This window comes from Coturnix japonica, chromosome 6, assembly GCF_001577835.2.
Source record: "Coturnix japonica isolate 7356 chromosome 6, Coturnix japonica 2.1, whole genome shotgun sequence".
NCBI lineage: Eukaryota > Metazoa > Chordata > Aves > Galliformes > Phasianidae > Coturnix > Coturnix japonica.
In genome coordinates, this window is record NC_029521.1 from 3,428,951 (window position 1) to 3,454,653 (window position 25,703).

Here is a 25,703-nt window from a genome sequence, read left to right on the forward strand (position 1 = left end):
GGGATTTAAATCAACTGCACAACTACTGAGCTCAAAAGCAAGAAGTGGCATGAATGTACAAAAGCACAAGGAATGGGGGAATTTATAGAAGTCTGATCTATCATCTCCTTGTGCAGAAAAGTACAGAAAAGCACAAAAACTACTCAAAAACATTAAAAGAGAGACTATATGCCAATTGCTCAACTTCCCTCTCTACACATTTTTAAGGAGGTGGTACAAAGATGAGTAGAGGAGATGCTGTTAACAATGCCTTTTCATCCCTACAAACCTTCCAATAAGGTCTCTCTCTCTCACCAAAGCTACCTTTGTATCTGAGATGTAAGCTGGTGAGGCCCAAAAGGTAGAATAAATATTGTTCTTACAACAGAAAGCCAATTATTAATAGAAGAAATTTCCATCATTATATGCGATAGAAGTTCATACAAATGTGGTAAGTAACTGATATAAATAGTAGGTAAGTTTTTGAAGCTCAAGGTTGCCAGTAACCAATGGAGATCTTGCGTTATTTTATGTCTGCTGCTGACCGCTATCAGAGAAATATATATAGTCAGTTGAACTGCAAGTGCTATCGTTATTATAACAAGATATTTTGAGGTGACACATTGGACTCTTCTGTGTCTCTCTCCCCCCTGCCCCAAACTGTGCCATTTATTATATATAAATTGATTTTGCCAGATGTAATCTTTGCATGCTGACGCTTGCATGAGAACTACATGTTATCTAAGAAGTGGAACAAGAACCTTGCCCACACACCTTTGGGTGAAATGAGTTATTTAAGGAGCACATTTAGGACATAAGCTTATAGTCATCCATAATAACTGAAATGTACTCTAAATATATTTTCATGCTGGCTCAGCACTTCTCCATCCTGTTCTGTTTAGAAAACCTGAGTCATCATCTGGACTACCTTGAACTCTGTGGAGATGACCTCGAAGCTGAAGAACAGATCACTGAAAGTTTAAATGGGATTCTCCAGGCTCTGACTGAAGACAGCTAAGTATCACTCCTCATCAATTTAGCTGTTGACTAATATGAAAGCATTCATTAGAGCTTTTCATCTTTGCGATAGCCTGTATTACAAGCAATTGCCACTTGAACTATAGATCTTTCGAGTACATTTTGTTGTTTTCCTCTCTTTCAGCCTACTCTCTGAACTGTGACCTAATCAAGTCATGAAAATACTTTAAGCTGCAAAGAAATTCCAAATTTAGTGTTCAACTTATTACAAAACAAGCTCTCCTAGGATTAGAACTGGAGTGATCCTATCAGAATATACGCTTAATAGAAACTGACTACTGTGAAACATTAAGCTCTGATAGATATGGGTGCAGAACACACTGACCTCCAGAACATATTTCCAAGAGTTAATTAATGTGAATTTATAAGTAACAGATCTGGAAGAAAAATATTAAGTTGCTCCAATTGTGCAAATTACTTTATCTCTTAAATACAACGGGCTTCTCAGAAAAGAAAATCCATAACTTGTGCAATATAAAAAAGCTGTAACAGACTTAAAATGCAGTGAATTCATTACTGAACATATTTCAGTTTACCGCTAGTTATGCAGCACAGCAATCATTACATAGATGAACAAAAAATGACTTCCAGAAGTAATTTTCATATGAACAAGCACAAAGGTTGATGTTCCTGAAAGATTATACAGATGACTTATTCAAATACAGTCAAAAATTCCCATAAATTAGAGCAAAACAGAATTGAGTCTATTCATTTCATCACCCTGCTAATAACACCAGTCATCTGTTTTTTGTACATCTGTTCATTCCTTTCTTAGACTTCCAGGGAAAAGAAAGGCTCCAGAAAACTAGAAGTAAAAAAAAACCACCATAGACAGAATAGGCAGGAAAGAAATTATATTTGAATTCTATTTATTTCAGCGAAGGTGACAGAGGAAGCTTCGTCTGTCCCTTCACTCTTAATGAAGAATCCATTCACCATCAGCTCACTAAGAACCCAAATATGAAAAGCCCAGTGGTAGTAACCGCTTTTCACACGTCTCCGATCTCATCGTGCCTTCCATTCTGACACACCATCAGCTCACTAACGCTATTGCACAGAACTGCACAAAAAGATGGAACGAACCTGCTCAACCTAAAGGCCTCTTCAACATACCACAAATCTTATCTGCAGAGTCAAACTCAGCACTTGAGAGGCTAAGAATTGGGACAGCCAAGGGGGTAATGGCTTGTTAACTGAGATCAATTTATTGTATCCTTCAGTGAAGAAGGTAGCTTTACCTGTCAGCATCCACGTGGCAGCAGTCCTTCCTCCTTCCAAGTACAGGGACTTGACCAGTGGCCACGCTGGCATGGCCACACACATCACACAGCATGCATCAACACCTCTCAGCTCACAGAAAACAAGTTCAAAAAATCTGAAGAATAAATACAGCATCAGCGTCTTTAAATATTTCAGAGGCATTTCAGGTGATGAGATGTGAATTTTCACAGGCATTCACAAATCATCATGGTCTTTCCTCATTAACCAGACTTCCTAAATGATTTTATTTGCGTCCAGATTAAAAGGTCTCCAGTGATATCCATGGACTGTTCAGTACTAAAGAGGATTTATTCCTCTAAGCAAGATACGTAAATTATTTGTGTATCTGTACTAGACCACATCTGTAGTTATGTCAAATGCTTGCAATATTATTCAGCATATTTTTAACATAGACAGATGTGCTCAGCATTCCAGGCCAAGAAAAGCACAGCAGCCAAATTCAGCAAAGATATTAATAATGCTAAGAAAAACTTCATGTACTGAATAGTATTTGATTTACTAGCAAATAAAGTAGGTAACCACAGCTATAACATACCTTGACAGTGACAGTTATGACAACTTGCACACACTAAGTCAGACCTGAACTCTCCTGTATTTATATGAGTTCCTAAGATGACTTAGCTCTGCTAAGAAAGCTTATTAACTTTTTGTTAAATTATTAAGTAATGATGATGCAAGTACATTTCCATATTATACTACTCCTTTATGTAACCACTTCAGAAGAAAACATTTCTAAAAAACTAATCCTAGCACCCCTTTATCTTTTATAAACAGGAAAATTAATAGGGACGTTATTCAGTGGTCTCCCAGGGATAGTTGGTTGAAAGCCAATTAATTGACTGATCTACATCTCAAAACTACATCAGTGTGTCTGGGTTGCATAATAGTCACATTGTATGTGTAGCAGTCAAAGCAAAATAATGAGATGTACAGAAATGGATGGCACTGCAGTTTTATACAACTAATTACCTCTTCCTGTAGACCTTCTACAGTGATACAACTTCTCCCATATCTAAAGCGATCAAAGTCTGTTTGACCTAGGAAATATAGTATCTGCTCTAAAAGAGAAGCACATTAGATGGGGTCCTTCAGTAGGTTGCTACCTATGGTATCAGAAAGATTCTAATTCTCATATCAAGAAAGCTCATCAGCCACTTCATTGGTCAGACAGAAAGTCATCCATCACACACATACTGACAACAGAGGAAAAAACTCAATTTCATTTATGTTGTCTAGGGTCTGGGCTAAGACTTCCACCACTCAGACAAGAATTAAGTAATTAGTTTTTACTCTCCTTAGGAGAAAATCCTTAAGGACTCTGCATATTTTTCAGGTATGACAAACCTGCATTGATTTGAATGCTCTGGTGAATGGCTATTTACTACTTTAAGGACAACTAGCCATGCTTTTGATGCAAAAAACCTAATGGAACTGGCTGTTCTAATTGCTGGTCTAATAAAAGATAATGTGCATACCTACAAAATTAATGGCTAGGCCACGTATCAGGAATAGAATCTTAATCCACGACTTCCTATGTCTTACGCAAGCATCTTTTTATAGACAGAGAAGATGAAAATGCTTTCCTCTTTGCTTTGCCACCTGTGCTTCAATTCAGCACAAAATAGAATAATCAGCTGGATAGACGCTGCAATTTAAGCAGACGGGCATTCCCATATATTTAGACTGGGGCAGACTAAGCACCTTGTTAAATCAAAACCTTGGCTCCCAAAGATATCCTCTCACGACTCCAGGAAACCAAGCAAAGCGTAAGCAGTTCCAAATCTATAACAAGTATTGTAAGCACTCTTATTGTTACAGAGCACAGAACCTTGAGCCTAATCAAAGAGAGCGGGATCTTCCTAACACTGGCAAAAATCCTGAAAAGCAAACCGCGATGTGCAGTAAAAGCAGCCCAGGTGCTTTCAGAGATAGCTAAGAATGGTAAGTTCCATTTTAGCACATACGTTACTGCAAGGCACAATACAGCATGTTAGCTGTGCTTTTCCACTGCTTCATTTAATGCTTGCCAGTTATTGGTCTAGCAATTACAATTGTTTTATTGGCAAAAACTACAGTCCCTCTCCTTTAACAATGCAGATGAAATGAAGAAACCATGTATTGAAGCAGATTTGGTTCTGACGTTGATACCTTTTCTGGAAAGCACAGACCAAGAAATGTTGCTTCACGCTGGGAGGGCTATTGGTCGTATCTGCTATGATAACCGTAAGTATGTACTTCAGAGAACCCTGTTTTTCCTATCTATTATTAAGAATGACAGGCTACAATTTTTTTACAAGACCAGAGCATGCCATATACTTCAACCTCCTCTTACACAGCTCACATATTGCCAGGCTGAATGCACCCCAAACAACTCATCAACTCTAAGTCTACCCATCTATTTTGATTGCATGGTGATACATTTTTGTCAGACCAGAGACTGAATGCTCCTGATCTTCAATCAAACAGTAACAGATTCATAATATATCTTAATTAGATTTGTAGAACTGCCTTGAAGCCAAATCCTGAAGGTCACTGACTTCACCCAACGCAGCGTTTACAAGACAAAGCATTTCTTTAGAAGTGTGTCATTGTGAAGAACTAACAATGACATATCTACTTCCTCATTAAAGAGCATTCGTTGAATACTGAAAACCTCTGTGATGTAAAGCTTTCCATACAGTCAGTATACCAGCTAGCCTGCTGATCTAGAAGCTGATACTCTTTTCATTTAGTAGCTTTACCATGTAGCTTTACCTAGAAAACCACAGCTATGACTCCTGTTCTGTTACTATGAAATATAAACACGTATATATGCATGTATATACACTGGTATATACATGCTACTGGTAAAGCATCTTGTTTCACAAAAGGCTTTGTCTTCCTCAGAAATAATTATCACTAACAAAGAGCAGGTGTGTCCCTGCCCCTCAAGATGAAAGAAGCAAATTGATAATACAGCACAGCCTCCTACTCCCTGAAAGAATTAATCCAATAAGTGGTCCTCACTCAATTTTAGGATAGTTATGAAGAAACAAGTCCATCAGAACTCACACCACAAGCTGTGGTACTAATCAGTATACTCATTCAACCACTTACACATTCAACCTATTTTTTTAACTACTCAGGTCCAAGTAAAACAGGGAGGCCTAGCAGAACTGTCCACAACCACTATTTTCCATGCACACATATTAGCCTGAACTCCTGACATGAAAGCTGCCTGAAATCTTGCAGTGCAAGAATGAACTGGATTATCATGCTAGAAAGCAACTCAGTTGGATCCTCTTTACTTAATTAATTGGTATCTAATTAACCACCTTTAACTTCTGTACTTGCTATTACCAGGTGACCTTCAGGAAGAGCTGGTGAGGGTAGGAGTCATCCCATCACTGGTCCGAATATTGACCGATCATGCAGAGAGTGAACCACTTGTCCACGTAGACCTATTGGCCTTATGCAATCTTGCAGACCTTGGTAAGGAAATGCTTTTGCATCTTGCAGGAAACACCATCTGTGCACCATCGCTATCTCTCCTTTTAAGGGCAGAATGCCCACATAACTGGGAAGAGTTTTGTTTTGTTGGGCATTTGTTTGCTTCTTACCTTACACAAAGTAGTGACGGAGGAGAAAGATCAAACAGAAGTTACGTCGCTTTCTATTTGGTCTGACTCTACAGTTTCAACTGCTGCTTCCTACCTATAGTGGGAGATGCACAGAAGGGAGTTCAGTATTATACAGTCATGCCATCCTCCTGTCAGGTCTTTGCTTTCTGGATCTATTATATTACTTAATTGCATATTCCATTCAAATGCATTCTATGTCTATCATAAAGGAGCTTTGAAACGTTTGATTTTTGTTAACACATACCTTGCAGAAGTTTAGGAACTTATCCAGATTAAAATCATTCAACATAATCAAGGAAGAAAATATACTGCTAAATCAAACTGCCATGTGGCAAGAACCATTTTGATAAATGAAATAATCATATTATAGATTGATTTATAAGGGTAAGCAGAACTATGATTAGGGTTAATTTTACAGCTATTATAAATCTTATCTACAGAAATAAAACAAAAACAGCATAAAGAAAGAAAAACAAATAAAAGAAGGTATGAACAAATGAGAATACAACAGTTTAGCTGTTGCCATGCTATCCAAAGTGATATAATCTAAAAGAAAAGATGAAAGGCTTTCGAAATCCAAGTCATTACTATCATTTCTGATTATAGGAAGACAACTTCAACATTTTATCATACATAGATTAAATTCCAATTCTGATTTTCTCACATGCACAGATACAGCTAAAGAAGCTCTAAGCAAGACAAAGGTCGCTGAACAGCTGGTGAAACAACTGAGAAGAGCAGAGAACCACGAGAGGTTAGAAATCATCTTTGAGGTCCTTCAAGCACTTGCAGAAAATGGTAAGGCTTCTATAGGTTTGGTGAAAGGAGGAGTGAAAGTGGTGCTTAGCTTCAGATCCCAGTTTGCTGCAGGATCTTACCAATGGAAATCAGTAACCCTTTCAGCAGAAATAAGCCAAAAAGATTAAGACTTGGAAGTTTAATAGTTAAGATGACCAAAAAATGCAGGTGAGAGCAGTCATTTCCACTCTACTGTGGCTAAGTATGAAGAGAATATCACTTCGCAACAGAAAAACAGACTAAATTCTTTTCACTGACAAACTTTAATGCAGTCTGATAGCAATAGGACAAGGAGGAAAAGTTTTTAACTAAAAGAGAGGAGATGTAGATAAGGGATTAGGAGATCTTTCACTCAGATTGTGGTGAGACATTGAAACAGAGAAGCTGTGGGCACCCTATCCCCAAAGACATTCAAGGCCTGGTTAGATGGGGTGCTGGGCAGCCTGACCTGTTAAGTGGCAACCAGCCCACAGCAGGAGGTTGAAACTGGGTGGGGGCTTTTAAACGGCATTCCAACCCCAGCCATCCAGTGATTCTACGATGATAAGCATTCAGAGGTATCTGTGGTGTCATCCCAGCACCAACATGTCTATTAAAAACAAAATAAGAAACAACCAACAGGAAAAGATCACAACTAGAGAGAGACAAGCTTAAGTCAAAGGATTTATCTTTCTAGTTTGAGACACTTGAGAAATGACCCAAATGACCCAATTCTTAGGGTGCTTTTCTGACACCTGCAGATGCTCTGAAAGTTCAGCTGGTGGAAGCAGGTGTGCAAGAGGTCCTGTCTGACATCCTGCTGAGGCTCCAGGGCAGTTCACAAGCTGAAGACACGTGCGTTGTGAAGGCTACATCCGATCTCATCGTCTCTCTGCTTCTTGGAGGTGAAACACACAGACAACTCACACAGTCCAGATACTTTAAAGAGCATCACCAAATCCCATTGGAATAGGAGTTGCCATCTGCTCTTTTGCTTCCATTTCATTAACAGGGGCACATCTGCAACTTGTTTTGTAATTGCAATGCAATATTAAAGCATCACCTTATTCTTATTTAAAGCAGTTGAATGCTCACATTTCTATGTTTCTGTCACCCATATGCTGCCTCGAGCCATCTAATACTACTGTGACTGCTTCTGTGCAGAAAATGAATGCAGGTAGAATTCCAGGCCATTGCAGCTGTACCCAAGGCTGGTCGGTCCACAAGTAGCTTCTAACACTGCTTTGCCTAACAGATTGCTTTGAATTTAAAGCCAATAGTCAAATTAAAACATTTATGTGACCCACAGCTACTCCTTTTTTCCCCTCACTACTTCAAGCCCATGTATACACTTCAAGCATTTGGATTAACAAATCAAGGTAAAAATTTCTTTGTAATATAAACAGTGCATCTGTGAAGCAGAAAAAAACCCACCATCATTCCAGACCATACACACAGCTGACTTAGATTTTTTTTGGCTACCTACAAACAGGCATAAGACGTACTTGACGTTTTCCATTGATTATGCCTCAGTTAAGTCCCTCGCTAATGGAAGAGGCATTCTCTCTCAATGCTGGAACGTTCCTCGTATCCAAACATGCAGATACCAAGTCAGGACCATCTGGTTATTGCCAGTTTTACACAAACAATGGTAAGGCTGATTGCTCTCTGCCCATCATACCTAAAAAGCCACTGTTTGTGACTAGAAAGATGAGAAACACTGTTAGATTTCATTTGCTGCATGCCTCTTAAACAATAACTTGCTTTTCTGCAGACTGGAGGCTTCAATACTTTTAATTAACAGAAGCTAGATGTTGAAATAATCTAAGGAACAATGGTCAAAAATAGGGAGATCAGGGTGCAAGCATTCGTACTTAGTTTTACCTAAATCCCATATTAACAGAGGTGAGACTTTAGAACTGTTTCATAGTAAATTCATTTGTTAAAAAAAAACACAGACAAAAATCAAGCAAGTGGTTTAGATTGCAAGTTCTTTTGGGGGAGGTGGGAGAGAATTACTCAGACGGATCAGGGGAAGATATACAGCAGTCTCAACCGAAGTCACCTTTATCTTCCATGCTTTCCTATTTTAGAGAGCTTTGAGCCTGAATACCATGCAGAGAGAAACAGAGAAACTCTTATGGACTCCTGGGAGGCCTTATTGTGCTGTATCAGTCAGAGGAAAGTCAGAGAATGTTCTCTTTCCATTCCTCTGCCACTGACAGCTGCCGTACTGGGATCAAATAGGGTTCAAACAAAAAGGAGCCTTTTCAGTACTGCTTGACTTTCTCCATTAATTTAATTATCATAAAGGATTCCCTCAGATCTCTCTGAATGCTCAGCAAGATAGCAAGCTTTAGAAAAAAACCTGTGACTGCCATGTGTGTTTCTCCCTACTTCTCTGCTACATCCTTCCTATACATCCTTTATTTGTGGACCCTGACTCAGCTCTTAATCAGCCATTGTGTGTGGCTGACTATGAAGCCCTCTGTGCCTTTCAGCTCGCTATCTTCCATTTGCTCAGCTGAATGGCTTGCTTTGTCACTCCCTTGTCCTCCTCCATCTCTCCCACAACCCCAGCAGATATTTCTTGGGGAAAAAGTGAATAATCCTTTCCAGATCCCAGTTTGTGCCAACAGTGTATGCAAAGCTTTAATCTATGAAAAGAAATCCCATGGAAACCCAATCTCAGATTCAAATGACTTGAAGGCAGTAAAAAATTACACCTTTTGCAGCAATCAAGGCAGTTGTTCCTAGCAACTTCAACCACTGAATGAGACATTAAATTCTGCTATTATCCATGAGAGACGGAACCATCAAAGCAAGGCAGTCACTACTGGGTTCTGCCTACCTGTACTTCACTACAAGAGCAAAAAGACGCTCAGCCATTCATTGATTTGAAAGGTTGGGGAAGTTAAGTGAAGGTTAGTCTGTATGGAAGCTAATGCATTTTTTGCCTATAGAATTCTGTGAGACTCAAACAGTCTAATTTCAGAGATCTTATTCCTAAAGAGGGCTAGGCAACTTTTCCTTTATACTGTAATCTCTTAAGATCAGGACCAGGCAAGAGAATGTGTTTTTACTCGTGGTTCTTCAAAGATCATTTTTACACAACATAGGCATCAAACTGTAATTAAAAACATTTTGCACAAGTAAAATTTGAAGTACTTCTCTGACTAACAGTTTACTCATGAAAGTATCTACTTACATTCAAATACTTTACATTTTTCTTGAGCACACAGAAAATTCAAGGAGAAAAACATACCAGCAGCTGAAATGCAACAGCAGAAAAAACGCTAAAAGAAGAGTGGTGTTGGTTCAAAAGAGAACATGGAGTAGTTTCTACTATTTTGGGTTCAAAACAGCATTCAGAGAAGCACAAGGGCTAAAAACTGTGTCCATTTAAGCAGTAAACACAAAAAAAGAATTAGAACTTAGTATATCTTAGGCACGCATCTAGCAACATAAGAATGAACATAATCTACTTCTGGCCAAATATGTACTAAGACAGCATTAGCTCCATAGGTAATTCATTACCCCATGTGAAGATGTGATCTTCCTGAGTAGCACTGACAATTTTTTGCCATCTTCCAACAAAAAGTGTTCATACAGTAAGGACAGAGCAATAAAAGAACATTGACTGGCGTCAAGAAGATGCTTGCAATGTGATTAACTACACAGAATAATCAAATAGAGAAAAATATCTGCTGAACGGCATCTTCAAAACACTCCGTTCAGAAAAGACGTGGAGGGTAGCAATTTCCTTCAGCTCTTTAAGAGAGCACAAACACACATCATATCAAAGGGAGCTAAAGAACTTGTGATAATGAAAGGGCTGTCATCTCTGCAGAGCGAGTTCTCAAAGAGACAATACTGACATACAGATACTCACAAAGTACTGTGGAGCACACACTGCACAAAGTCATGGCTCTTTGGAAAGTACAAACCCACTCTTTCTCCAGCTCTGAACACATGAGAACTCTCTAAAATCAAGAGCTTTTTTTCTACTTTCATGAGCACAACAAAGACTTACTTCTCAAGCCACGTCGTAGTAGTATCTCATCATCAGTTCACAAGCAGCTTACATCCACTTTTCTCTTCAAATAGTTGAAGCTTGTAAAAACTACTGCCAAAAGCTTCTGTCTCAATCTTTTCACAAAGTTAGAAGAGCCCAAAGACTCCCTGAATTCTCAGTTTATATTGTATAATTTCCATCACTGATTCTCATCTCTCACACCTGCCCGGTCTCTTCTCTTTCCTTAGATGGCAACTGTGTTCGAATGGTACAGGTGGGAGTCATACATCAGCTTCTGGATCTTTTGGAGAAACACGTGGAGAGCGAAGACATCTCTGTTCAACATGCAGCACTCAGTGCACTTCGAAACCTTGCTATCCCAGGTACAGTTTGCAGACAACTGATTTACTCTGATTCTTTGTAAAGCCAGGTCATTTAACGGAGATCTATGCAGATGACTTGGACAGAACAAGTCCAGTCCTATGTATTCTGAAGGACAATTGATTTTTTTCCCCCCTGCTGAAAGATTTCACATAGCTCATCAGGAGTTTCCAGATATACAAGGGATCTAAATATAATACAGTCTGATCTCATTGTCTATTGCTAAAGTGATTTCATATTAAAAGCATAGAGATTAAAGACAAAAATGCCTAACAACGCCTGTAACTTCACCCTATGTTACGTATTACAAGCTGCCTCACCTCTCTTGGCAGATATTATTGTTATAAATTTGTTCTTCTACAAAGGCCATATCCGCTGAAAACATTGTGTGTTTGAGAGTTTTAGAACTCCACTCTCACAATCTTTAATAAATAAACCAGAAAATTGTGTTACCTCTAATCTCAAAACGGCAGGTTAATAACAAACAGAACAGCCCCCACATCACAGGCCTTGCACTGATGCAGAGCACTTCTCAGAAGAACATGACACCAACATTATTTTCTGAAAATAAAAGCATGGAGTTATCTGCCCATTTTATTATGTAAACTAGCCAGCATGCTTAGTTTAGTAAACATTTCTATGTATAGTCACTTCTTCGAATAAACAAGAGCCCCACAACATACTACTTGCTAGTTGGCTTCCGCTGCTTTCATGTTGGGATATACCTTTGTTTCTTCCCTCAGACACCTCTTCAGAACTTCACCTATTTATTTCAACCTGCTTTTGATATACTCTCAAGTAGCTTAGTTTGGCCTAACACTGCAGCATGATAGCCAGCCACGTCTGCCTATTTAGTCTTCTAATAAACTTATTTTATGCAATAAACCTTTCCCTACTTCTGCATGCATTCCTCTGTAAAGCGGTTTTCCAACATTTGTGTAGGCATAGAGGGGAAGTCTTACGTTAATTCCGACAGTTATCTTAAAACTATAAAATATGTCATTATGCTCTAGTAACTGGAATCTGTTTACCACTGAAACAGAAAGGCTACTAAGAACAAGTTATTCAAGTGTCTGCTTCTCAGCTTGCCCAGCTGAGAAGAAAGACAGAACACATATCTTCCTGATTTCACTGCTGCCTACATCTCATGCAAGGCATGTGTAAGACTGGAGGAGAACTGCTCTGGAGGAAGCAGCTTAGGTAGCACAGTTAAGAAGCATTAGGACTCTTTCCAGACAAGCTTCTGATTATTACCAGGGATTACTGCACTAACAAGGGGCAAAGACAAGATTTCAGAGAGGAAAGAAACAAAGGCATGGACAACAGAGGATCAGTGAGCTCAAATGAAGGAAACATCATACGCAAGAAATAAGGCTAGCAAGTCATTTTTGCCACTCAGTTTAGTTAACATAAGTGACAACAGGAAAAGCCTTGATCATGCAAGCGGGAGAGTGGATAGAAATCTATGACAAGAAACACAAAGAAAAACAAGAGCATTCTGTTCATCGTCTGTTTTTTACTGTATTCTGGGCAGGGTCGAGATCAAAAGATCCCCAAAGTCCTCCAACAGCAATTTCTTGAAAGCTTTTAGCTCAAAACACAGACCTAAATAGTCGGTCTGCCCTGACTTTATCTCCAACTTTCCTACCAAGTTGGACCTTTCTGCTGAAAGCATCATGGAACACTAGATTAAGAACAATGATAATATTACGTTGTAATTGTATTTTCAGATGTTTGTATAATGACTTAACTTCCCATTAATTCCTTTTTATTCACCAATTCCATTCATTAGTTGTAAACAAGGTTCAAATGCTGGAGGAAGGCGTGGCAGAAAGGATTCAGGCACTCCTACGGTCAGAGATGCCTCCCGTGCAGTTCAAACTTCTTGGAACACTACGAATGTTAGCAGATGGCCAAGGTAGGGAACTGCTAATGTTTACTGATGTCAACTCTACATTCTTCTCCTTCCTGTGTCCCATAGGGTGTATACAGGGAGAAAACAGGCTCATCATCCAGCTAACCTAATTCCATAATTCCACTCCCTCTGGTGAGGTTCCCACGGAGACCACTGTTGAGGGCCGAAGAAGCCTTCCCATACCACTCTCAACCAACCTCAATAAATGAGAATTGTAACAAATACAACAATCTGTAGTAGTGAGAAATGCCAAAGGCCTAAAAGAAAATGTTTTCTTCATTTTCTTAGCCGAATATACACATATATAAAAACAAGCTGCTGCAGCTTTTTAAAATAGAAGTACAAGAGCGGTCTGAAGCCACCAAAGAAGCTGCTCTAGAACACTGATCAATTTAGTTATCAAGGTAAGATAAAGCATTCATTAGTTTGCACCAATTCCAGCCCTTTTGAAAAGCTGCTTCCTCTTCATTTTCAACACAGCAACACATACAGGAGCTCAGCCTCTTCTTAGGTTCTGTAGGAAGTCAATGAAATGTCATTTCTCTGAAGTTGCATCTTGGCTGTGAGAGGGGAGACCATTTATCTTTTTTAACCAAGTCCTAAGAATAATACAGATCTACATTATTAAATATTATATTATATATTAGTACTATTTTTTAAACTTAATGCTATTTACAAGCCCTAGTAAAAAAACATTTGGCACAAAGCTTCAGAATATGAAGCAGTACTGATACCATAATGAGTAGGACAAGATATGGAAGATTACTCAGTGTTTACCCATTTACGTCTATGAGCATACACTTCTCCCACCTTTAATTACTTTCTATTTTGTTTACCCAAGAGCAAACGGTGCCCTTAATTAACTCAGTCTGAGACACTTACGAATACGCATCTACTAACAAGTCCACACTAAATTAGTTAATTGCCTTATCTACGGCAAATTAATTACTGACAATCGTTGGGCATGCTGAGGCCTACAAAATAGAATAGAAAAGGGAAGTTTCTTTCCAGCTACAGAAAAATGCACGTCAAGGTGTCAGCTTTGTTACGCTAAAAAGAACATAGCCATAATCTTTGCTTCAGAGCTGCAGAAGAATTTGTATACTTCGCTACACGGTCAAAGGACTTGCAGCTGAAATTATATGCACAGTTTATTGAAGTTTGGCCTTTTGTAAGCCAAGAGGTCCTTCTGTTCCTGTTAACGATGACTAATTGGTTTTTGTCTCAAGAAGATCTATCACTGGTAGACATCAGGAAATCCCTGACAAACTGGGTCAAGACCCCTTCTTTGAACAAACCTCTTACACCAGTTTCATTTGCCACCCTCTTACCTTTGTCAGCTTTCTCAACTAAACTGGATTACCGTGATCTGCTCAGACTAACATATAACATCTGACCTAGAAACAAAGCCTTTCCATTACTAGAGTTAATCATACAACATGCCACTTAGCTCAAAACAAACCTGCGTGTAATGGGGAAAGCTCAGAACAACCAATATAAAGTCAAATATTAAATTCCTCAATCACAAGCAATAAAACCAGACACTTAAATTTGAACTATAAACTATAAGCACAAAGTATTCTTGAAAATAGAATACACTAAACGTAAGCATCAGTCCTAAGACTAGTATGTGTATTAAACTACATTAAGACTCAAATGGAACTGTATTAGATTGATGAAATACTGAAATGGAACCTTCAGCACTAATAAGGTTTCCTTTGCTACTGAACTTCAAGAGTTTGCGGTTTCGTTTTTTTTTTTTTTATTGGCACAAGCCTTAGCTCATAAGCTTCAAGAACTCCTCCAGTAAGTTTTTTCCAAGCATCAATCATACAGATTAATGCTTCTGGGCAGCCCTGAGACATGGCTGCCAAAACATAGGGAAAAGTAAATTAACAAGTTCCTCCAAACTTACGACAAGTTTTAGTGATGTCTAATACACAGTTCAACAACTCGAGAGTGTAACTAGCGACACGCTGCAATTCTGTACTAAGCCTAGGACTTTCCACATGATACCAACCATAATCGTCACCATTACTTAGAACAGTGAAATGCCAAAACAGATTCCAAAAAGCTTGTGATGACATTCCTACAGGGCTCAAAGGGCAAACACAAGAAACAAAGAGAAACAGACAGCCCACATAATAAGTTTTCAATCGAGTACCTTAAGATTGGCTTTCTAAGATGGGAATTGATCATTTTAAGCCCTGCATCAGCACGCTATGAAAAGGTTATCTTTGCAAGAACAGCTTGATTTATGTTTTTACCTGCAAGAGGAAGGAGTTCTAGAACAACTGACATTCCATAAGCAAAGATGTCCAAGATCATTCAAGTCCAATGCTTTAGTTACAGCTTACACCACAAGATGGAGCTTGGTATCCTTTGTAAATTTGGCATTCCTATTTCTGGGACAAAGACTGAGATTTTAAATGTCTGCTGCTGTTGTTTGTCTCTTCAGCTGATGCGGCTGAAATCTTGGGCCAAGACCCCATGCTGCTCAACAGACTGGTGCAGTGGTGTGACGTCAGTGACCACACCGACATTTGTGGAGAAGCAAATCGGCTCCTGGCATCGATCTTGCGTCACAACAGATCCCAAGTATGAGAGCTATTGGTTTCAACCTTGCCTTTCATACATTTGTTAAAGCTTGTCCATGTAGCTAGGAGTAAAATATTGAATGATACGTACAATTATATACTTAAAAAACATCCATTTTTTTTAGTTCAACGTATCTCCAGTCAGCATCTGTACCAACTGGACAGATAGGAGCAAATAAGCAATGCACTGCATAGTTAGAAATCATGAACACAATGCTGATGACTGTCACTTGTTGACTTCTACCCTGATTAAATTAAGTCTTGACAGATGTTAAGTAGGTGACACCATTCTATTTACATAAACAAATTGTTTCAAATATCTATTTTAAATGGTGAAGATAAGCCAGTTATTTCTTGCACATCTTTCACAAGTTCCAGACAGCTTACTTGTCTATTGAAAAGACAAATCCAGTGTGAGCTGTATCTGCTGGCAAAATAGAACAAGCTTCTCTTCCTTGTAAATCACAGTATTATACACTGACATCCAAATGTGCTTTACTGTAAAGCTGTGGAAAAGAAAGTACAGACTAACTGCATAGGCTTTGAGTATAAATCAAACCACTACAAGTCTGAAGGCTTGAGAGAAAAATCCTAATAGATTTAAATTGAAACTCTTAGAGACCAAGCAAAGATATTTACGCACACATGTCCTCCCTACATACTTCCATATACCAAGATTTCAAGTTAGAGAAGCCTTAAGCAGACATGCACAACCAGTGCTGAAGAGTTCTCTAGTCTTATGATACATTCATTTTAATATCATCAGCTCATACTACAAAACATCTCCATCTCTTTGGAGACAGAAGAGTGCAACCTCTCTCCCCTTCCCATTCTAATCACAGCCCTGTGTCCTTTCACCTTTGCTCTAACAGGAAGTGGTCAAAGCAGTGCAGGAGGCACAAGGAGTGAAGCACCTGGTTTCCATGACCATGAGTGAACATCCTGCCATGCAGAACGAGGCTCTGAATGCCCTGGCAATAGCATCTGCTATTGATTTAGGTAGTGTTCTCCTAAAGTATTAATCTGTGCAGAAACCTCATTTTATTAAGCAACATTCTAGCTTTAGATTTTACTTGCAAGTAAAATAGATAGAACTCATCAGATAAAGCAGTTCCTCCACCTAGAAAATGACTAAGAACAGAATTCAGGAATTGTCTAGATTTTATTTTTTATTTTCCGCTGAATATATAATTAAATAGTCAAATAATCAGGTTGTGTGGACAGGCACAACCTACTGAGTATCATCCTTTGTTAAAAACCCTATGAAAAACAAAGAAGAATACAGAAAGTAATGAGTAAAGGCCTAAGTGAAGACAGTTACACAGGGGGTGGTTACGGGCTTGAATGATCACTGAAACCTGTAAAAGGATGAAAATTTTTCAGAAGATAGTTATCTGAATGCAGGAGTACAGGAAAAAGGCTCTGCATAATCTGAACATCAAAAACTGAAGAACTATAAATTCTGTGTAACTATTAGCAAGCTCAATTTTTTGAGAGACTGAACACGATAACTTCACAGGTTTATCCTGTATGATTGATCATATTTGAAAAATTGGGCTCTATGACAACAAAAATAGCCACCACAAACTTACATATATGTAAAGAAACTTAAAGGCCAACTAAATTTAGAATTTTCTATACCAACAAGAAAAGCAAGATAGTAAAGAGCCCATCTTCATGCTTAGTCTATCTCTAAGCATCTCCAACTCAATTTAATATATTATGTTGTCCTATAGAATCTATAGCATAAAGTTTCCATCGTCCAGCATGATGCCAGAGAAAAAATTCTACAGATCACATACACATTCCCCATAAAAGACAACGTGCTCTACACATCTTAGTTTGTGTAACTTGCTCTTATACGAAGCCAGTCAGTAGTCTTTTTTAGGAAACAGCAAGCATCTTCACATCCTATCATTTTATCACATAACAGCTCAGGTATTTGATCTCTTATTTTTCAGAAACCCTTGAAGAATCTTTCAAGGAATCCCAGCTAGTACAAAACTTACACAAACTTCTACAAGACGATAATACAAGTGCCGAGGTGAAATATAATTCAATGACTCTTTTGTGCAGTCTTCTTAATTCAGGTAACTTCATTTTAAGTAATCTTGTGATGCAAGGATGGGTGTTGACGATGAAAACATTTGTTGTTTCTGAAATGTACTTTCCTTGTGACGTTGCAATCAGTGAACAGTGAAGGATAAAGAGGTTCATTCTTCACTGAGCGCTAAAAATCCCACTCGTGGTTTTATTTCATGATAAACTGATTAAGCCATTAATTAAGCTAAAAAAAAGAACAGCTTTATTCCACTGTTTTTGACATAACCTATTCCTGAATAAGCAAAACCAGAGCCTTAGAATAAATTCACTGTGCACCAGTATCTGGCAGACTCAGGCCCTGCCTATATCATAAGATTTTGGTGTTCAAAGAAGGATGGCGTTAGCATCACTTCCCACAAGTCAACATACCTTTATTCTGCCAACACTGCAGGCAAACCAGAGGTTGAGATAAAACAGCATCTTTCTATCGGCCCTCGCTTGAACATACAAGAAATCTCATTAAAACAGATAAAGGGTATGATTTCAGTTTCTCTCTATCCACAGTCAGGGAAGATTTAAAAGGCTTCCAAGCAAGATAAAACTGATCCTGGAAGCATGGCGTCAACTGAAAACAATCATCTTGAAACCAGGAGTCTAAAGATCTCGTGCTACACTTTACTATGCCTCTATGTATAAATTATGGAAACTGAAAGCAGTTACCGTGCTTAGGCAAAGATCTGCCACAAGATGAGCTGCTTGTGGTCCTGGCATTGCCCTGTACTTGGCAGACAAGCTGAATTTTGCAAAGCATTCATATTTCCCTGTAGTCACACATGGCTCAGGGCTATGTACCTGGATCTTTCAGTGTGACTATGCATCATTCACACAACAGATCTGAACTGCGAGGCTTTTTTCCAGAGATGCATTTCACTAACACTTTACAGACTTACCTGTAACAGTAAGCATTGTGTCTTACCAATATAAAAGGGCTAACAAGGCATACAGGCAAAGCCAATTGAATTATAGCCTGTATTATATTTTCAAAACACTTTTCTGCTGTTTAAGCTGTTCTTGGAAGAGAAAAACTGAGGAAAGCACTTTCAAAGGGCTACAAGATACCAATTGAGAAGAAGGTTTTTAATTAATGTTGGGAAAATCTGATTGGCTGCAAAGGTGGTCAAACACCTTCCTAGCAAGGCAGCTGATGGCCTGTGCCTGTGTTCAAGTGACATTTTGACAATGCCCTAAGTAATAGCATGCCTTAAATTTCCAACTCAATCATTTGTGAACGTCCATTCCAAGTGAACAATTCTATGCTAAAGCAGCTCATTTTTAAAAAGCAAATACTCCAAATTCATATGTTGCAACAGTTGGGAACCACTAATGCACATGGCTAAGTTAGCATTTGTTCTCCCATACAGGCCACCTGAGACAAGAAATAGAAGACAACAAGATCAAAGAAACACTTGAACAGCTCTGCAGTCACAGCAATGCAGATGTGGTCAAGGAAGCTCTTCTAACACTGCAGATTTTGAAAGGAGAGTCACCCTACTAGCCCCTTTCCTCTACAGAGCAATTCTGTGCTTCTGCTGAAGCAGATGCAATAAAATGCCAGCTCCGCCAACGCCACCTTGCATTTGTCATTCTGCTGCACGGATGCTATTAAAGACTAGGTACAACCCCTGCTTTTAAAACTGCACAAACAAAGATTTGACCGAGATCTCTATTACTGCTATTCTTCACTGAGCTACCAACACATGCAGTAGGATAAATTCCATCAAACAAGAGTGTTTGTAAACATGATGTGAGAACAAGCAGGCAATTACCACTTCTGTATTTTAAGCTGCTTCATTTTCCCAACTCAGAGTCACACAATTTTTATTTGAATTATTTCAAAACCACTGTGATTTGAAAATGATTATAAAAATCTAAATCTTGGATGACACAACCCAAAACAATAAAGATTTAGTTTAGATGTGAGCCACTGATTAAACAAAGCAAAGGGCTAATTGGTACCAACTCAGCTCCTGCACACTGTGAGTATAACTGTGTACCCTGTTGTTAACTGGAAATCTCACAACCATCCAGAAGGCTGTACCTTCAAACCAAACCCCTCTCCTCTTCCTCCTTTTAATTTCTACATTAGAAATCATTTGAGCTTGTAGCTGCTAATATAACAAGCTTCACTGCTAAGCGCCTGAGGTCACCAGGTCATCCTGTGGTCAGAGATATGGTTGTTATAACCTGGAATTACATGCAGTCCAAACAGTACTTGGACAATACTCAAATTAAATCCCAAGGAGGCTGTGGATGCCCCATCCCTGGAAGCATTCAAGGCCAGGTTGGATGTGGCTCTGGGCAGCCTGGTCTGGCGGTTGGTGACCCTGCACATAGCAGGGGTTTGAAAAGAGATGATCGCTGCGGTCCTTTTCAACCCAGGCCATTCTATGATGCTATGTTTTATGGGTTAAAGCACACAGCCATAAGGGCATCCTATAACTTTCCAGTGTCAAAATACAACAGTTTCAGCCAAGCTGAACATCAGAATGAGGTACGGACCTGTGCCTAAACCAGGCATTAAGATGGAATATATCAGGATTATTACAAGCTTTTTATATCTTCTATATACACACACCCCTCAAGTAGCCACACACAGGTTGCTGTTTTTAACAGAAGTGATCCAGCCTTAACATTCTACAGTATTTATCCTAGATGTATGAATGACAAAGCCATTATCTATTGGCTAAATGTTTCTGATACTTTGAAAATTCAAAGCATGTTTTTGTCTTATCGTATTCAAGTCAAAATCATCAACATAGATACACCAAAATATTAAGTAAACATTATGTTTAGACTTACTAGGTTACTTCCCTTCTGTACTCAGTAATCACAGGATCATTGCTCAGGCAGAACAAACAAGACTGTAAGTCACTGAGTGATACCTGGACTAGTGGCAGCCACAGTACAACCATCAGTTTCCATCTTAACATATGTCTGCAAATTGCATCACTGTTTCTCTGCAAACTTATTGGTTTTTTGCATGGGTTTCTATTAGGAATGAAGAGAAAAGCACACAAGTTACCCATTATTCAGTCAAGACTGCATTAAAAAAAAAAAAAAAAAAAGAAAGAAAAAAAATCAAGAATTAAGCTGAGTGAAAAAAAAACATATGCAAGTATTAGCACACCTTACCCTCACAGAAGAAAATAGCAGTAGTGAGTGCAAGCAATAAATGTTAGAAACCAAATTCCAGCAGTACAAAACATTTATTTTATTTAATCAAATGTAAGGCTTGAGGAAAAAATAATATTTATATATACCAAAAGTCACTCAGAAAAGCCATCTCAGAAGAGACAGAACCTCTCCTTCCACGGGATAAACATTCAAGCTGCAAGAAAACCCATAGGCATTATGGGAATGAAGAGGAAAGGGTAGAATGGAGAGACAAAAAGCAAGGCAATGCTATTTATAAACCAAGTGCCACATGAACCTCAATGTACTTGATGTACAAATCTATCCACGTGGCACTGCACAAGAGTTAATAGAAATAAAGACCCCTTGGAAAGTAATGTTCAGACTTTGAAGAGGTGACCGAAGCTCTCTCGGTCACTGCACTCTTATCTGTGCTCGTATTCATCCTCCTTTTTGTACACAAACCAACTGCGTTCAAACACACATAAGAAACAAGAGCATTTGCACTGTCAGAACAAATTGAGAAATAAATACATTGCTTCACAGAAACATACTGTGCTCATTTCTGATAAATAAAAGTGATCACACATTGAAAAGTTCCCTTTGCTCAGTCCAGTTGTACAAGTCTGATCTCGTATGTGAAGCCTTCATTAAATACCTTGTTTTTGTTGTAGTGTTTGTGGAGTCGTTCCAAATGCAACCAATAAAATCTCAACATCGACAATTTATCAAACCTCTTCTTGCCAAACTGTTGATTTGCTTCTCCTCCAGGGATTCAAAGCAGGCTCACACCCAACTTCTTATTCTGACAAGACTTGTTTGAACCATAAACTCAACTGTTAGGCATGAAGTCACTGTGGGTCCATATAAAAGGTGCTAAATAAAACTTTTAAGTACAAAATGGTAAGAAAGTATTCCAAGTCTGAAATTACAGTAGCCACATGTACCACCACCAAAGGGTGTACTTCAAATCGCTTAGAACGTAAAACAGCCTACAGCCACGGGATTGTAAAAATTTTACTCCATAAATGCAGAGAAGTCTATCCACTGTGAAAAAAGAAGTGTTCATGAACGTAAAGAGCCTCAGATACATTGACTGAACTTGCCCTCCTGAATTCAGTTCTAAAGATCCCGAAGAGTAATGATACAAAGCTGGTGTTAACATGGCCAAGGCCACTATGTACAAACTGTGTTAGGACAACACTGATACAAACCCAAAAACTGAAGAACCAAAAGAAGCCAAGTATCCATTTGTCTTCAGGCATCTTGGCAAGATATGCAGACAGGGAGATTCTGATTGATGGTGCAGGCCCTTGGTAGCAGCTAACTTCAGTGCATGAACTCCATTCTGATCTCACTGAAGACACAGTGAACTCTTGAAACAACCTCCCAGCGCTATGTGCTTTGTATCCAAAAAATGACCAAGTGAAATGTACTCCCATGACTCCATTTTCAACACGATGTTTACAAACAGAAAGCTACAACAGGAAGGATCCTTCTCTGATTTTACATACATCAGATTATTACACAGAATAAAGCAAGCTGGTTGACAAGGTGTTGTAATAGTTTTGAGCACCAGAGTTAAAAGCAAAGGGTACTGAACACTGCTTTGATGCTTGCAAAGAGGCAGTAAATGCAGCAAACATTTGGCTGCTCCTAATGAATTACACTCAACAAACGGGTAATAAAGACCACAATTTCAAGGCTCTGCAGAAGAAATGCATCTTGCTTCATCTGCCTTCATTGATCTACTGCTATTTTTCCCTTGTTGCATAAGGAAGCTAAAAAAGTATCACGGTGCACTTGAACAGATTTTACTTTCAGGTTTTTCAGACGAATAATGGTGGACTGTTCTCTGTACTAAGGAAATCAGCCATCCTTAGACAAGCTTCCTTTTCTTCTTCTGTCTCAATCACTGGCTGGAAAAAGAACTAACAAAGCTGCACTGAAATACACATGAGAAGCACAGCATTGCCTGTGAAGTGTTTCATGGGCTGAAGAGCTAGAAGGACATCTGGACAACTGACACAAAGCTTCTTACTGCAAGTCAGCTTCTGCCAGTAAAACATTCATTAACACATGCACAATACGAAAATGGAAATGAAAGATTTAGGAGTCTGGTTTCCTTAGAAGGCCATGTACTTTGGAAATACAACAATCAAGTCCTTCACACAGACTGCACGTAATAAAAAGTCATTAGAAAAATATATACTTCTCTAAAATTTACACTCTCAGGCACTGTAAAAAAAAACAAAAACAAACACACAACAACCTGCTCTCCCTGAAAAAATGGGTGCCACTGGAAGCAGTAAACAATAACAGTTAGACAGCCTACTGTAAAACCAACAACTACCTCCTAGAAGTTTCCATCCATATACATCCATCTTTGATAGATTAAAATAGCACGCCAGGCATGGCCGCGCTTTTGCAGCCACTGCAGTCCTAATCCAAAGACTTTCAGAGAACACTGGGCATCTTACTGAGCTCCAGATCAACCACCAGGAAAAAAGGATGGTAAGAAGAGTTCAGGTTTCTTCTGGTAAAAGCAAAAACAATAAAAACCCACAGAAGTTGCTCAAGCAGAAATAATTAAATTTGATATCATAACAAAAATCTGTGAAGAAATGGTTCTTGCCAGCACACTGTGATTGGCCTTTGAACCATGTATTAGAATACCAACAGAATTGATGATTTAGTAACTTCATAGAAGATTCATAAAAAAATTCAAAAGCTAGTGTTCTTCTAAATGCATACTTTCTGATTTAAAAAAAAAACAAACAGACTTCAGTAGTGATTAATGCTGAATCTGAATGTTTTCATCAACTTCAATACTAGCAATAAAGGGCTTCTAATGATCAGCAAAGCAAATGTGAAAGAAACCAGAAGAAAGGAAAGCAAATCCAAAGCTAGCATTAGCATGCCTGCTAACTACTGGAACAAACAGCACTCGCCAATTTCTGTGGGCAGCGCTTAAAAAATAGCACTGAACAATAAAAAGCTACACATTTTTAAAGAGTGTTTTTTTTTTTTTCTTTTTCTTTTTCTATAAATAAAGACTATTTACATTTTTTCCAGACAGGAAACGTCATTAGGGATTCACATTCCCTTGACTGAAATGGAGATTGCTAACATATAATGCTATCGAGTCAAACTTTTCCCCTCATGCATTTTCATAACTGCTTGGGTTACTCAAGCTATCCGATGCTGAGCACAAGTTTCTGCTTCTCAGACTTCTACATCATTCTCAGTCAAACATAAATATCACCTATTTCTGCACAACCGAGAACAAAAGAACTAGAAAATTCATCACATGTTGTTCAGTTTCCAATGCCATGATGATTAGAGTCATTGGTCATCTTGCCCAGCTGACCGCATGAGTCTGCTGTAGAGATTAAAATAGCCTCAATATCCTTAAGAGATCAGTAGGCCTTCTGAAGAGATTACAACACTGAAAGTGATGACAGTTCGGAGTAAAATCAGAATGATCTTCGTTGTCATTCTTCACGGAAGGAGCTTCATTTCTCCTTCCTACACATTTAAAATCAGTTCTGCCAGCTTGGGAAACTCCATTTCTTCCTCATCAGAGTTCAATTCTGACGCACTGAGGTGTCTCATTAGAAAAAAGGCAGACAGATGCGCTGGAGATTCTTTTTTGTACCAGCTTGTAGCAAAACTCATGAGCAGGTAAGATCCACATAAGGCATTCAATACCAGGAGTATTTCATGGTCTGCGCATTTCTTTCCACTTTCATGTCTGATCAAGAATAGTAAGACATACTTTTTGCAACACACGTTTGATTTTATATTCAGAAGGCATTGCCTGCCTTTACAGCTTCAATATCAGAAATCAATGTCCTGGCTAGGAAAATTCCAAAAATCTAAAAAGAAAAAAAGAACAAAACAAAACAAAGAAAAACAAATGTGAAATGTAATACACGCTATGTACCAGTCTGCAAGTAGACTCTGAGAAACAGAGCCTATTACCATTATTCATCATTGCAGAATGAGAACCAGCTCATGTGTGCAGTGCACTTCAGTCAACGCAACTACTCTATTGTGATTAACAATGCATTGATAAGGCATTTGCAGGCTCAGAAACCATTTCGTAGCCAGGATCGTCTGTTACAGCATGGCTACTGCTAAACAGTAATGAAGCAACAGAATCTAGTGGAAGATGTAACTGATGAGAAAAAGATGACTTCATGTAATGGTTAAGAAGTGCTCAAAATAATATTCAATCTCTACATGTCCAACAGCTGGAAGGAATTAACTTAGCCAAGTTTAGTTGGGTCTCACAACATTCAGGTTTAGCAACAGGTAAATTTCAAGTATGTCAAATCATTCCATAACTTTGGTTAATCCAGTCAGTTTTCTGATTTGTTCTTTTAGTAGTTATGGAATGTGCAATTACCTGTACTGAAGTTAAACTCTTGTCTAACAACAACTAGAGAAGTAAGAGATCATTGGGACATTTATCAACTTGGAAAATACCATTCATTTAAGTTTCCTGGGAAACTTCCCTTTAAAAATCGTAGAACAATTCATACCTCAGCAAATATCCCGAACCATTCTTAGAAAAATAACAACATATTTTGGTGAAGTTTTGGAAAAGCGAGAAGGTTTGTTTTGTAAGCAGACATTATGTCTAACCTTTAGTCCCGCTATGAAATAACTTAATGCACAAGACAGATCCCATTTGAAAATTGTAACATGAAGGCAGTGTCACAGACTCTCAATATGAATAAGAACATCATCGAATTCAAGTCAACACACTGTCAAAAGGTAACACATCATACCTTACACATCCTAACTAATGGGAGTACTCTCAGGTCAGGATTGCTCTATAAGGGCACGGAAAGATATAC

The 25,703-nt window shown here is 38.5% G+C and overlaps 2 protein-coding genes across 4 annotated transcripts in view; one reads left to right on the top strand and one right to left on the bottom strand.

The window, feature by feature from the left end:
- Nucleotides 1–1,032: 1,032 nt before the first annotated feature.
- Nucleotides 1,033–23,612, top strand: LOC107315585 (rap1 GTPase-GDP dissociation stimulator 1-like). The gene is made up of 11 exons (XM_015866077.2): nt 1,033–4,239; nt 4,396–4,521; nt 5,641–5,769; nt 6,591–6,716; nt 7,457–7,600; nt 10,959–11,093; nt 12,884–13,009; nt 15,465–15,604; nt 16,476–16,602; nt 17,565–17,693; nt 19,068–23,612. The coding sequence occupies exons 2-11, from the start codon at nt 4,401–4,403 to the stop codon at nt 19,199–19,201; spliced, it is 1,311 nt and encodes a 436-aa protein (XP_015721563.1). The 5' UTR covers nt 1,033–4,239; nt 4,396–4,400; the 3' UTR covers nt 19,202–23,612.
- The window catches only part of TSPAN14 (tetraspanin 14), a 37,617-nt gene continuing 32,807 nt past the window's right edge, over nt 20,894–25,703 (bottom strand). For all 3 annotated transcript variants that reach the window (XM_015866082.2, XM_015866079.2, XM_015866080.2), the window contains exon 9: nt 20,894–24,716. In XM_015866082.2, the coding sequence (XP_015721568.1) occupies nt 24,645–24,716 (72 nt within the window). In that variant the 3' untranslated portion in view covers nt 20,894–24,644. The remainder of the gene's footprint in view (nt 24,717–25,703) is intronic.

Coding starts and splice junctions, on each gene's coding strand:
- LOC107315585 (XM_015866077.2), top strand. CDS start 4,401: ATGAAGAAACCATGTATTGAAGCAGATTTGGTTCTGACGTTGATACCT. Junction 16,603..17,564: donor AGCATCTGCTATTGATTTAG/GTAGTGTTCTCC, acceptor CTTATTTTTCAG/AAACCCTTGAAGAATCTTTC. Junction 17,694..19,067: donor GTGCAGTCTTCTTAATTCAG/GTAACTTCATTT, acceptor TCTCCCATACAG/GCCACCTGAGACAAGAAATA.